This window comes from Budorcas taxicolor, chromosome 17, assembly GCF_023091745.1.
Source record: "Budorcas taxicolor isolate Tak-1 chromosome 17, Takin1.1, whole genome shotgun sequence".
NCBI classification, from domain to species: Eukaryota; Metazoa; Chordata; class Mammalia; order Artiodactyla; family Bovidae; genus Budorcas; species Budorcas taxicolor.
Window position 1 is genome coordinate 53,827,691 of NC_068926.1, and position 14,108 is coordinate 53,841,798.

A 14,108-nucleotide genomic window follows, 5' to 3' on the forward strand; every position below is an offset into this window, starting at 1 on the left:
ATGGCAGAGACTTCTGTCTGGTTCAGTGCTGGAACAGTACCTGGCGTGTAGAGGTAGTACATGGATAAGGATTTGAATGAATGAATGAATGAATGGTGGCAGCCCTGGGCTGGTTCTCCCAGGGCTCCTGGAAGGCCTGAGGGGAGCTCATTGCCCTTGATCTGTTCCCCAGGGTCCCAGCCATGCTGACTTCCCTTGTGTTCTTCCCCTGCAGCCAGTGCTGCCTCACACTGCCGTGTGCCTGGTGTGTGGCGAGGCGGGAAAAGAGGACACAGTGGAAGAGGAAGAAGGCAAGTTTAACCTCATGCTCATGGAATGCTCCATCTGCAATGAAATCATCCACCCTGGATGCCTTAAGGTGAGCAGGCTTGGGGGCATCGGCCTGCACTGCTCAACACCTGACCCTGGCTCTCTCTCTGTGGTGCTGACGCTGGGGGTGGTTGGGGTGGAGGGGAGTAAGTTCCTTCCCTGGAAGACCTGGGAGTCTGGGGGATTCTGTGCATCCGAGGCTGAGCTGAGAGCAGAAGGGCCTGGACTAGCTCAGACCTTGCACACACCCATGTCTCTGCACACACACATGTGTGCACATGCACACACTTCACCTGCTAGGACCTCAGACCCACAGAGTTCCCAGAGTCTTGCACCTGGGCCAGAGAGACTGGGTAGTTGGGTTGCTTTTGGGGCTTCTGGGAAAGTAAGGCCTGGGCCAGGGGAGGGTAGGTCATGTAACAACAGGTGGTTGCATTCCTGTCCTTTGTGCCAGGAACCTGTTCCCTCAGTGTGCCCAGGACAGGCCTGCCTTCTCCTGGGGACTGTCATGCTGGGCCTGCCCTTCTTAGGCAGCCGGTTCCACCTTTGAAAGGAAGCTACTGCTCTGGGCTGGCACATACCTCACACCTTCTGTCTCAAGTGAATGTCGTCATACCTGGCACCTCCCGTCAGCCCAGGTGTATCTCTGTTTAGAGAGATGAGGGTGGGTCTGCCAGTGGGCCTGCCTTAAAGGGTGCTTCGACTCTGAGGTGTCTGTCCCCTTTTCCCTCAGTGATGTTAGCAGAGGTTTGTTTTGACACTTACCCCTTTTCCCCAACACACCCACCTCCCACTCTGAAAGGGGTGCAAAGACTTTCCCCCAGCCCTTGGTCACTTCTCTCTCTTGGATCTGAATCTCCAGGAGAACCGGGACAGCACATTTGACGGGCTGATGCCAAGCACCCAGTATGGTGCTGTGAGATGACTGAACAGTGTGTGGGTCCTTGCTGGGTGCCAGGCCCTGAGCTGATTGCTTTCACTAGGTTACCTCATTGAATTCTTACATAACTCCAGGGAAACAGGCACATTCCATTTATGGCTGAGGGTACTTGTCCACGGAGATCAAGCGATTTGCCCAGGATCATGGAGCTAGGAAGAGGCACAATCAGGATTTGAATCCTGACCTGAATCCAGAGCCACCCATCTTAACTACTACTCTTGTTTTTTCTTGGTCAAAGGTGGTATGGAAATAGCATTTGGGAGGGGGTTGTCAGTGCCTGGGGCAGAGCTGGCCTTGTTCCCCACCTCCTTGCTTGCTGACTGGTGTGTGTCCCTCCCAGATTAAGGAGTCAGAGGGCGTGGTCAACGATGAGCTTCCAAACTGCTGGGAGTGTCCCAAGTGTAACCACGCCGGCAAGACCGGGAAAGTGAGTGCCGGGCTCCAAGTCCCAGGGGTCAGCCCGGGAGGGGTAGACCTTGGCCTTGCCAGACCCAGCTTGTCCCCGCCACGCAATGTCGGCTGGGAGGGGCTCCTGCGGACTTGGGGGCAGGGGCAAGTCCAAAGATATACAGTTGGTGTGTTCCTTCTCTGTTTTTGGCCTACAAGCAAAAGCGTGGCCCTGGCTTTAAGTACGCCTCCAACCTGCCTGGCTCCCTGCTCAAGGAGCAGAAGATGAACCGGGACAACAAGGAAGGGCAGGAGCCTGCCAAGCGGAGGAGTGAGTGTGAGGAGGCGCCCCGGCGCAGGTCCGATGAGCACCCCAAGAAGGTGCCCCCCGACGGCATCCTGCGCCGAAAGTCGGACGACGTGCACCTGAGGCGGAAGCGGAAATACGAGAAGCCCCAGGAGCTGAGTGGACGCAAGCGAGTACGCTTAGGGGCGGGGGGCAGGGACCGGGCAGCGGGCAGCGAGGGGTGGCCTGGCTGGTCCCGGGTGCAGGGGCGCGGGGGCGGGGGTGGGGGCGGGGAGCGGGCCGCCCGAGCAAGTCACAGAAGTCCTGAGAGCCCAGCCCAAGAGAAAAGGAGGGGAAAACCAGCGAGTCACTCCTCTTCCCACCCATTTAGGCCTCGACGCTTCAAACGTCCCCCGGTTCCTCCTCTCACCTCTCGCCGAGGCCCCCTCTAGGCAGCAGCCTCAGCCCCTGGTGGAGATCCAGTCTCACTTACTTCCAGCAGCAGGTGCTCCCACGTCGCCCCGCCCCCTCGCCCCAGGCCCTCGGGACCCCGAGTTCCAGGCCCCCCGCCTCCCACTCCCACCCCTCCCCCGCCCCACTGGTCCTCGAACCCACTGCCGCAGACACCGTTTCACCGTAACTTCCTAGGCCCCAGCCCCGGGTCGCCGGCTCATGGTTCTGGCGTGGGGCCTGGGAAGCTGAAGCTGCCGCAGGGAAGCCCTGTGGATCTGGGGAACCTCGGAGGATCCTGGCGGCACCGCTCCACCCACCGGCCCTTCCAGCATCGGCCACGAGGTGGCGCCCGGTTGTCTTCTCCCAGCTTTAGCCATTAAGAATCTGCAGGGAAATCCCGCAGACCCTGCCTCCAGGCCGGGCTCCCAGAGCCAAGTCCGACCTGAATGGGCGACTGCGGATCCCTGGGTCTGTCCAGGGGTGGGAGATCAATTGGGTGGGGACAGTTCCATCAGCTTCCGCCACTTCCACATAGTCCTTAAAGCCAGCAGGCAGGGCCCACCCAGAGCGGAGGAGACAGGGGTTTGTTGGGAAGGTGACCCCCCAGCCTCTGCTCTGTAGAGACTGTGGATTCTTGGTGGGGCTGGGTGTGGAGGGGACCAAATCCCGCAACCCCTGGGAGCAAGCTTTGCATCTTTTCTTTCCCATGACAGCTAAAACCCGGCAAAGAAGATAAGCTTTTCAGGAAAAAGGTACCATCTCCCACCCCCCACCCCCACCCCCGGCTTGTCCCAGAACCTCTCTTGGGGCAGTAGCCTTAGGCTGGAGGGTAGGAGGGCCTGGGTGGGCGCAGTCCTGGGCATGGGGGCTTACTCCTGTGTGTGCTCCACTTCCTCAGCGGCGGTCCTGGAAGAACGCCGAGGACCGGATAACTCTGCCCAACAAGCCTCTCCGGCGGTTCAAGCAGGAACCAGAGGACGACCTGCCCGAAGCGCCCCCGAAGACCAGGGAGAGCGACCACTCGCGCTCCAGCTCCCCTACTGCCGGGCCAAGCACCGAGGGCGCGGAGGGGCCCGAGGAGAAGAAGAAGGTGAAGATGCGCCGGAAGCGGCGGCTCCCCAACAAGGAGCTGAGCAAGGAGCTGAGCAAGGAGCTGAACCAGGAGATCCAGAAGACCGAGAGTAGCCTGGCCCAGGAGAATCACCAGCCCATCAAGTCGGAGCCTGAGAGCGAGAACGAGGAACCTAAGCGGCCCCTGGGCCTCTGCGAGCGCCCCCACCGCTTCAGTAAGGGGCTCAACGGCACCCCCCGGGAGCTGCGGCACCAGCTGGGGCCCGGCCTGCGCAGCCCGCCCCGAGTTATTTCCCGGCCCCCTCCCTCCGTGTCCCCTCCCAAGTGCATCCAGATGGAGCGACATGTGATCCGGCCGCCCCCCATCAGCCCCCCGCCCGACTCGCTGCCCCTGGATGACGGGGCAGCCCACGTCATGCACAGGGAGGTGTGGATGGCCGTCTTCAGCTACCTCAGCCACCAAGACTTGTGTGTCTGCATGCGGGTCTGCAAGACCTGGAACCGCTGGTGAGGGGCCAAGCTCAGACGGGGAGGCACCATGGGGCCAGGTTGCTGCGAGACCTGGGTGGGCCGGGGCATCCCCATGGGGCGTCACTTGTGATGCTCTCCCCTTCTAAGTCAGTCCAGCTTCAGTATCCTCAGAGAGTTCCAGAGTCCCCTCAGTGTGGTCTTGTTGAAAGAGGTGAACCCTATTTGCTTTCCTGGCTTAACTCGTTGGGAGGTGAACTAAGAACCAAGTGGTATCTTTATTCTCTAAGAGTTAGCCCAGGTGAGACTTGCCTGGCAGTCCTGTGGTTGGGAATCCATGCTTCCACTGCCAGGGGCATAGGAATCCCTGGCCAGGAAGTTAAGATCCCATATACCAAGCAGTAGGGCACCAAAAAAAAAAAAAAGCCCAGGTTAAGGGCACCTTGCCAGTTCCTGGTGTTCCTGCTTTGAGAGTCCCCAGCTTTCTGACCTTGGTCAAGTTACTTACCTTCATCTGTGAACAGGCATGCTGCAGGGTGGTTTTGAGATTTGATCTGTGGAAGGTGTCATAAAGCCCCCAGTAAATACATTATAGGTGCTGGTACTTTCCATGGGGGGTGGGGGAGAAAGGGCTGTGACCCCAGAGCAGCCTCTTCCAGGTGAGAATGAGATAGAAACAGAAGAGTCCAGAGGGCAAAATTAGGGAGCCTCCCCTTGGGCTCGGGAGGTGGGGGACTGATCACAGCCATGCAGGAGGCTCCCCCAGTGAGCTCCCAACTCTGATGTTGCCCCTTCTGCTGGGCCTGGCCCCCAGGTGCTGCGATAAGCGGTTATGGACCCGCATCGATTTGAACCACTGCAAGTCCATCACGCCCCTGATGCTAAGCGGCATCATCCGGCGACAGCCTGTCTCCCTGGACCTCAGCTGGACCAATATCTCCAAGAAACAGCTGAGCTGGCTTATCAACCGGTTGCCTGGTGAGCACTGGACCAGGGACCCCCCAGAGTGCAGTATTGGGGGCTGGGGGCGTGTCACCTGACCTGCGGCCCCCTCTCTGCCCTCCCAGGGCTCCGAGACTTGGTGCTGTCCGGCTGCTCGTGGATCGCAGTCTCCGCCCTCTGTAGCTCCAGCTGTCCACTGCTCCGGACCCTGGATGTCCAGTGGGTAGAAGGGCTGAAGGACGCCCAGATGCGGGACCTCCTGTCCCCGCCTACAGACAACAGGCCAGGTGAGGGGCCAGACCCACGCGGCTCAGGTAAAGGTGGTGTGACCAAGCTGTGCTGGTGGATCTGGTTTTCACCATAGATACGTCTGGTGCTTGTGTCCTCAAGCCTTCTCTGGCCTCAGCCCTTCTGTTCTCAGTCAGCTTTGGGCGCAGAAGGGATCCGTGAGAGGGCAGCAGCTCCCATCATGCCACTTTGGGAGCTCTGCTTTGCTGCTCACTTGTTCTTCCTGAGCTCTGCGCCTCGGAAGCATCGGGGTCTGTGTGGCTAGGCAGGGCGCAGAAGGGATCCGTGAGAGGGCAGCAGCTCCCATCATGCCACTTTGGGAGCTCTGCGTGGGTCTGACTGCTTTGCTGCTCACTTGTTCTTCTGAGCTCTGCGCCTCGGAAGCATCGGGGTCTGTGTGGCTGGGCAGGGCTCACTGCTCCACACCCGTACCTTCAAAGAGGAAACTGCTGACCCAGAGATGCTGTGCTGTCTCTGCTTTAATTGGCCAAGCACTGAGGGTGCAATGCAGGCTGTGTTTGTAGATCTTCTGACTTTTAAAGAATTTGCAAATGTAAAACTTGACGTGGAATATGCTAGTCTTTAAATGTTGGAAGCAGTCCTGATCTTTTAGGGGAGACACTCACTGGCTGATTAAAACCCAGGTGTCCCGTCTGGCGGGTGGGCCTTGTAGAGTGTCATGTCCAGGTGACACGTTGCCTCTTCCACACGCCCCCTCAGGTCAGATGGATAATCGGAGTAAGCTCCGGAACATCGTGGAGCTGCGTCTGGCCGGCCTGGACATCACAGACGCCTCCCTGCGGCTTATCATCCGCCACATGCCCCTGCTCTCCAAGCTCCACCTCAGTTACTGTAACCACGTCACTGACCAGTCCATCAACCTGCTCACTGCTGTGGGCACCACCACCCGGGACTCCTTAACCGAAATCAACCTGTCAGGTCAGTCAGGGGCACCCACGGGGCTCTGTCCAGGACCCCATGGTTCGGGGGCGGGGGGGGCATTTCACCTTTGTAGGGAAATACTTGCTTGCCTCTTGTTATAGGGTCATGTCCTAGGTGCATTGACATACCAGGGAACAAGACAGACACATGGCCTAGTCTAGCGGGGAAACACATTAAACAATTAAGCATTATTAGATTTTAAATAATTGCTACAAAAAATTAGTGCCAGTAGCAGTGAGCACACATGAGCACAAAGCAGTGGCTCTTGACCCAAAATAAGGGCTAGAAAAGCTTTCCTGGGCTCAGTGGATGAGCTGGTGCCGGGCAGCAGTGGGTGTGGGAGGGCGCCTGGCAGTGCAGCCAGGCCAGGCAGATGGAATACCCGGCTTGATGGCTGCTGTTGTCGTCGCTCGTGTGTCCCCCTCCTGACTCTGCTATCAAGGGGCCCGTTGTTGACAAGAGTCCTCACAGTGGAGTCCTCACTCCCTCCACTTACTGATGCGGCTGGAGTTAGTTCCTGAGAGCTTGGGGCACGACCAACAGGGAGGTAGACCGAGGTGACGCCACCCATTCTCAGCCCAGCCATTAATCCTGTACTGTTCTGATGGCTTGGGATGGTCAGGTTAGGTGTGGGAGATTTGGATGAGACCCAAAAAAAAAAACTTTTTTTTTCCTCCAGAAATTAGGAAGTAGTAAATGATATTCTCACCTCATGTAAATTAATTTTGACACAATCTAATCTGCTGTTGGCTTGGTCAGCATTCACATGCTGTTTTGCTGTTTGCCTCTCTTCGGCCCATGTTCGTTCCTGAGAAACTCCTCCTTCCTGTTGCTAATGCTCCATCCGACTGGGAGCGGGGAGGTTTGGTTCACATGAGCTAAAGCTGTACCTTAGTGCCTGGGAGGCCCCTCCCGCCTCCTCAGGGAGTTTTGGTGGCGGGTGGCAGTGGGGTGGTGGCCCCCCAAGGAGGGAGCGAACAGACAGCCACACTGAGGTGAGCTTCCACCAAGACCTCAGCTATTGGTCTTGAAGTGATGCCGGGCTGCCCCATGGAGAAGGTCCTGGGAGGCAGCTTGTTCTAAGTGCTTGGTAGTAATGAACTCGTTCCCTTGCTTTGACTGGGTCACTAGGGTATATAGCAGGGCTAGCCGTCTAAATCCCCTCCCCTGCTCCCCTGCAGCGAGAGGATGTCCATGATATGTGTGTGTGAGTCATCTTTTGCATTTTGTTTTCCACCACAGTCCAGTCGCCTCATCTTTTCGTCTCAGAGTCTACATGTGTGTCTCCCCGTTTGTGTTCAGAACTGTGACACGCATGAAGGCCTGTCTCCATACCCAGTCTTTTCTATACTCGGTTCTTTTGAGCATGTTTTCTCTTCCTGTAAGTGTAACTAGTTAATGGTAAAATGAGCCTCTGCCACAGAAAGGAGTGTGCTTGACACACTGCCAGATCCTTCAGTGTGGTCAGATCAGGTCTAGTAGCAAAAGTGAAGCCACTTTGGTGCCTTGCCTCCCCTCCTTCTGACCTGGAGGAGCCACCTTCAGATTTTGAGCTCTTGCTGTTTGTTTACCTCCACTTTTACAAACAGCCTACATTGCTATTTCTTGTTTATTTTTTACTCAGATGCTTTTTTTGTTAACTTGCCTTATAGAGCATAAGGATTACTGATCTTAAATTCTCTCCACTGCCGCCTCTCCCACCCCAAATCTTCCCAGTTTGTATGGTTAAGTCACTGTTATTTACCGCATTATGGCCATGCATGTATTGTCCACTGTTGAGCCAAAGTGTGTATTATGAGTATGTTTCTTTCCTTGCACAATTTTTTTGTTTTCCCTAGAGTTAATAATTGCCTCCTTTTTGTTTGCTCAGTCTCTGAACAGACTCTACAACAGACTCGAGCACTATTCTTTACCCTCATGAACTCATCAGGCCCTTGACCAGTCTTGGTAGGAAACCACCCTCCTAGCTTTCTTTCCTCCTGCCCCCACTTGAACTTGACTGCCTCTGCCATCTGCATGTCTGCTTCCTAGGATTTCCTTGGTCTCTGTCTCGTGTAGGGGCCCCTCTTTCCTTGGTCCTGTATCTTCTTTCTTGGTTTATCTATTCATCTGGTGGAGGACATAATCCAGAGCTTCTGTGTCTGAAATGGTTTCATATGATACCTTCATGTTATAATCAGTCTCTCAACTTGGAAATATATGTTCAGTGGTTCTGGAAAATTTCCTTGAATTTAATTTCCTTCCCTTCTGTTTTCTTTCCTTAGTACTCTTGATACTTTCACTTTTTTCCCACCTCTTGTCTTTTGGCTCTATTCTCTGGTGTTCCCCCACTTCTTACACAGTTCATAGTTCACCCTTGAACAACTTAGGTGCTAGGGGTGGGGCCCTCTGCAGTAGAAAATCCAAATATAACTGATGGTTGGCCCTTGGTATTCACACGTCCTCCGTAACCTCAGGTTCAACCACAAATTTGTAGCACTGTAGTATTTACTATTGAAACACATGGGCAGATAAGTTGACCTGCACAGTTCAAACACGTGTTGTTCAAGGATCAACTGCAGTAAATTTTTCATTTCAGACATATGAAAATGCTTTATTATGTAGGTCAGAAAGTCACAAATTGGCAGTTCTCACATGGTTTAGCCTGTATTTTTAACTTGACAGCTCCGGTTCTCAGTACTTTGGGGAGTGGCCTGTTCTTGTTTCTTGGATCCAGGTGTTGTCCATCCTGAGGATACTGGCGGTTGTGTCTTCTTCTCCGCATAGGCCATGCGTTCCTTCAGGAGCGGCCAGTGGGCCTGCCTGAGGGGCTCCTCTCAGTTCTGTCTTCAGCGTGTGGTTTTCTCTTCAGCTGACGGGCTGCTCTTGGGACAAGGTGGGAGCTGACTGACTGTAGATGTCATTGGGTGGTCAGCATGGGTTGTTTCTTTGGGGAACTCCAGACTTGACATCCATCCATCTTTCCTCTTAAGCTGGTCAAAGTTGCCCAAGGACGCTTTTTTTGACCTCCCAGCTGAAGGGTTCAGGCCAGGCTGCTGGTGTTCTAGGGCTTGGCAGGACAGGAGTCTGGGTGTGTCAATAGTCAGCAGGTAGATTTCCCTGTAACCCCCATTTTCCAGTGGGCCCTCCTGCCTTCCACAGTGGTGGTGCCTAGCCTAGAGCCTTTCTCTTGATCAGAGACAAACTCTGGTATATCTTCCAGCTTTATACCCTTCCCCTTACAGGGTTTATACACCATCCTTTCTCACTTGACTTTTACAGTAAGATTATGGGGGCAAATATTTGAGAGATTATGAGGTAAGGGGATACCCTTGGAAAATCTGAGGTGTTAATCTTCCAAGTCACCTCTTTGGCAGCATCCTTGTCACTTTCCCATCTGCCTGGCTAGCATGGGAGGCACCCAGCTTTCCGTTAGCACTTGTTCTGAGTTCATGAGTTCGTTGTTCCGGATTGGGTTCTGTTGGCATTGTCTGGAATGTGTATCAAGACCGAGCATTGGTGCAAGGAGGGTGTGTAGACCTGAGGAGAGGGCTCTTTGGTGACTCGTGGGGTGCTATGGTGTGACTTCTTTGTACCACCTCCCAAGCTGGAGGGACTGGCATGGAGCTGGCACGGGCCTCATGTGCATTACTGCAGTTTGCCCTTACTGTTAACATTCGTTCTACTCAATTCAATAGCAGAATGAAAGTATGCATACTAGCAATGACGAGCAAAGGTCAGTAATACCACTGAGATGAAGGAATCTCCGGGCTCAGGGTAGGGACTTGGCCTCAGTTGGATGAGAGCTGGCACTGCAGCTCATTGACTGAGGGTTCAGTTCTAAGAAAAGAGTATGACAGACCCCAAGTCCACACTGACAGAAATACTTGGTTGAGGGTTTGGAGTTCTGATTTTGCTCTCTGTGGATGGACTCTCTTCAGCCATTTCTAGTGTTAGTTTCCTGCATGAGTTTGAGGTAGACATTCCATGGAAGGGGGCCAAGCATGTGGGGCCTTGCAGTAAAGCACCGGTGTCCAGGGGAGCAGGAGGGTCCCGGGATGGCCTTACCTGTGTCCTCACTGCCCAGCATCTCTTCCCTGGGAATGAGCAGGTAAGCCCCCAAGAGCGTGCAGAGAGAGGTGTTCCTCAGCAGGAGTATAGACATGAAAAGCAAGCTGTTTTCGTGTGTCGTGTGATCTTATCTGTAAAACAACATGGACAGGACCTGTTGATGCGAGAATGTATACATGTAAGACTCTTACATGGACTTGGGGGTGTTTTTCAGGCATGTATGAACCTTTGTAAGTGGCAGAGGAAACCAGGTCCCATCTGAGGAGACTGAATAGGAGAGCTGCTCGGGGGGATAGGGGTTCTCGGTTGCACGTCTCCTCCACCTCACCTGTGTCCTCTTCCCTCCAGACTGCAATAAGGTGACTGACCAGTGCCTGTCCTTCTTCAAACGCTGTGGGAATATCTGTCACATTGACCTGAGGTACTGCAAGCAAGTTACCAAGGAAGGCTGTGAGCAGTTCATAGCCGAAATGTCTGTTAGTGTCCAGTTCGGGCAAGTGGAAGAAAAACTCCTGCAAAAACTGAGTTAGTCCAAGGACAAGTATGTAAATATGGGGTAGGGGAGGGGAGGGGAGACGCCAGGAGAAGGGGAAAGACTTTACAAAAACTAGGGCCTTTAAATATTTTCAATTTGGAACTTGGAACAACAAACCCCAGACGATTCCCTTTTGCAAGTCTCGCCGAGGGAGAAGCCAGTCCGCCACCGTTTGGGGGATGAGCGAGCCTGGTGCTTTCCTCTGGTCTTTCTGAATCAAAACCGCACTGCTTTCTGGACCATTGCTCAGGCGGCCTTTACCAAGAAGACATTCCCGTTGGAGAGGAGGATGGACTTGGGCGACATTCTCTTACTGAAGCATGAGCTTAGGAAATTTTGGGGGGGGTGGTGGTGTTTTTTGTTTTGGACACCTTACTCCTGACAACTTTGGGGGTTTTGGTGTCAACATAAAGTGGACCACACACCACATCTGCCGTCTCAACATGTTTGTTTGGTTTTGTTACATCTTACATTATGCAGAACTATTTTTGTACAAATTGTTTAAAAGTTATTTATGCAAGGTTTGAATGCATACCAGTGTTTTTATTGTTTTGAGATTGCCAACTTCCCTGGTTTCCTTAAGGTAGGAGAGAACTTTTCCCTGTACTTCATACAAACCCATCTATACATGTGCCCAGATCCGGCAAAGCAGGCTAAGACCTCTAGTTAAAAGCATGTCTAACTGGAAGTTGCGAGCCTGCTTTGTATGTCAAGAAATTGCATAAGCATGATGTGGATATATGTAAATTATAGTCAAAGTGAGAGAGACACTTTGCTAAATTTCCTCTGTATAGAATTCACCTTTTTTTTCCCTCAAAATTTTGAAATTCAGACTTCAGCCTTGCACTCAGGAGGGGTTTGCTCCAGCATGAGCTCTTATATTCTACATAGATCTAATTTATACAGTGAGTCGAGAAATAGAATAAATGACCCAACGCAGCCTTTTCTTTTCTTCTCTCCTTTGAAGTGAGCTGAGTTCTCATTTGAGGTTTAGCACATGGCTGTTGCCCAGTTGTAAAGTTACGCATTCATAAGTGCCACTGTTGTAAGGTGTTGTTTTCCTAGACCTTCCCTGATGCAGTTTTACCTTTGTTGGATTTGTATAAACAATTGTACAAAAAAACCCACTCTTGGACTTTGAGGGTTTTTGTTCTGGGGCAGACTGGAAGTCTGACTGGGAGGTCCAGAGGCCATAGTCTCGACACCAGTGTATGCTATTCTGAAGCCAGACTAGGTATCATTTCTTAGTCACCAGAGAAATGCAGCAGCCCCTTGGTACATGGTTTTCCGTCTTCAGAAAGAGATCTTGCCGTTCGTAGCTAATAAGGTAAGTCCACATGTAAGAATTAGATACGAACTGCTTTAAGGGGCAGAGTGGCTTACCTGTGTGGTTGCCTCTGACCACGCCTATATAAAATAACTTCCACAGCCACTCGGCATTTCCACTGCCAAAGAGGGGGAATGGGGGTCCACTTGCTCAGCCTCCAGTGGAGGCAACTCAAGGAGACCACAACCTGAACTGGTGACCTGGGGCTGGAGTGGCTGGAGGCCCTTAGCTAGGAGGTAACTGCCCCAGGTGGGAAGTCAACTTGAGATCACAGAAAGATGCAACTAGTCATCTAAAAATAAAGGTAGACCAGCTTCCTTCCTCAGTCATCAACAGCACCATCAGACTTGGGTCTCATGGGACTAGCCTTTCCCACTAATAGTCATTTCATACTCACACCACCACCCCCAATCCTTTTTTTTCCCCCATGGTGAAATGGTTTTAGATCCCATCTAGGTCTATGCCTCCTATTCATTTAAATTCAGAGATCCTTTCTGACTCAAACTGGAGACATCTGAAGCTGTTGCACCCTGGAATTTAACTCAGGGGATCCATTTGACAGATGTAAGATTAACACATGATGGTTTATAAAAATGTGGCTCACCTTTAACAAGCCTGATCTCTCATTGTGGAGCACCCACACCAGAGGTCAAGCTGCACTCTTCTTGGCAGCCTGAGTGCTGCGAACCTCTGAGTAAGACTGACCCTGATGTCCAGTAAAGGCATCTTCTTCCTTGGAAACTGCTGAAGGATGACAGTCGTTTCCATGTAGAATCTCGGCATTAGAAACTAACCCTGTTTCCTGGTCACGTTTGCAGTGTGCTGGTCACAGATTACCATCCCCCAGGTGTACCAAACAATCCAGTTAAGATTATATAGTAAGTCCCCTACACACAAACAAGTTCTGTTCTGAGAGCACATTCCTAAGTTCAACTTTTTCTGAAGGCCAACAAAGTTAGCCTAGATACCTAACTAATGCAATCAGATATATAGAACTGTATAGGTTTATAATACTTCAGACACATTTCTAATCTTCTAGTACAGACGTTAAGTACAGTACCAGCTACATCACTGCTGCTTTAACACTTGCTTCCAGACATCCTGGGCTTGAAATAAACACTGTATTCTCTACAGTATTGTGAAGTACACAAAAGCACAACCGCTCCTAGATGATGCATGCACAACAGTGTATGCGAGGTATGTAAACTAACTCATGACTGGACATGTGAACACATGTTCACAACTTGAAGGTGCATTATGTCAAGGTACTTAGAATATCCCAGTACAGACCTGTTCCTCAGAATGAGCTTTAGATGAGGCTGGGCCAAGCTAGATGCTTGCAAACAGCTATTCTGAGCCCAAATATTGTATCTGATGAAGTAATGGAAGGCACATAAACCATACGGAGCACTTCCTGGGTAAGACCACATCTAAACCCAAGAAAGAGAAGAGGCTCCAACCCTTTCCTCGAGGGATGCTGACCTTGACAAAGGGAGATATCATGGCCCATCGAATGACATCCTTCCGTACCTTGAGGATAAAGAGATGTCACTATTCCCTTGTGGATCCATATGACAGGTTACCTATTTAGAAACAGACATGGCATGCAGCTAGAAAATGCAGGTTCCAGGGAGAGATGTTTGCCCTCTGCCAAATAAATTGGTCCCTTATTATTGCAACCTATTAGGCTGAAAATGTGTTTGCTTCTTACTAACCCAAGGTTGTTTGAAAATGCTACCTAAGAAGATCCACCACTAGGAGTTTTTGTTCACTGCTAAAACAAGCACCTGATACTATATATAAGTCCAAGAGGAAACAGTAAATAAGCTGTTTTCAGCTGAGACTATGAGCAAACAAATCTCAACTTTCTAATTTAACTTCAGATACACCAATACCTGCTGCTTGGCTTCTATTTAGGTGTGTTTACTATCTCACCCACTAGCCTGGATTTGAAGACCCCGCCACCAAATTAGTGATTTGTGGGTAATGTTGAATTTCTGGAGTTCACTATCTGACTAGAAGTACAGATTAAGTGCACCTATAGCTTCAGCAGGGGCTGAGCTTTGGGTCTGCAAGCAAACACAAGAGAAGAGGTTTTGAGAGTATCCAC

General features: G+C 51.9%; 1 protein-coding gene across 2 annotated transcripts in view; it reads left to right on the forward strand.

Annotated features, from left to right (window-relative positions):
* Positions 1-10,666, forward strand: part of KDM2B (lysine demethylase 2B) — a 117,694-nt gene extending 107,028 nt beyond the window's left edge. Inside the window, exons 14-23 of one of the 2 annotated variants that reach the window (XM_052654306.1) lie at positions 215-358; positions 1,590-1,676; positions 1,856-2,116; positions 2,314-2,427; positions 3,089-3,127; positions 3,274-3,953; positions 4,729-4,892; positions 4,982-5,143; positions 5,865-6,083; positions 10,485-10,666. In XM_052654306.1, coding sequence (XP_052510266.1) covers positions 215-358; positions 1,590-1,676; positions 1,856-2,116; positions 2,314-2,427; positions 3,089-3,127; positions 3,274-3,953; positions 4,729-4,892; positions 4,982-5,143; positions 5,865-6,083; positions 10,485-10,666 — 2,052 coding nt within the window. The remainder of the gene's footprint in view (positions 1-214; positions 359-1,589; positions 1,677-1,855; positions 2,117-2,313; positions 2,428-3,088; positions 3,128-3,273; positions 3,954-4,728; positions 4,893-4,981; positions 5,144-5,864; positions 6,084-10,484) is intronic. The other variant, XM_052654308.1, reaches the window with a different exon arrangement.
* Positions 10,667-14,108: the final 3,442 nt, after the last annotated feature.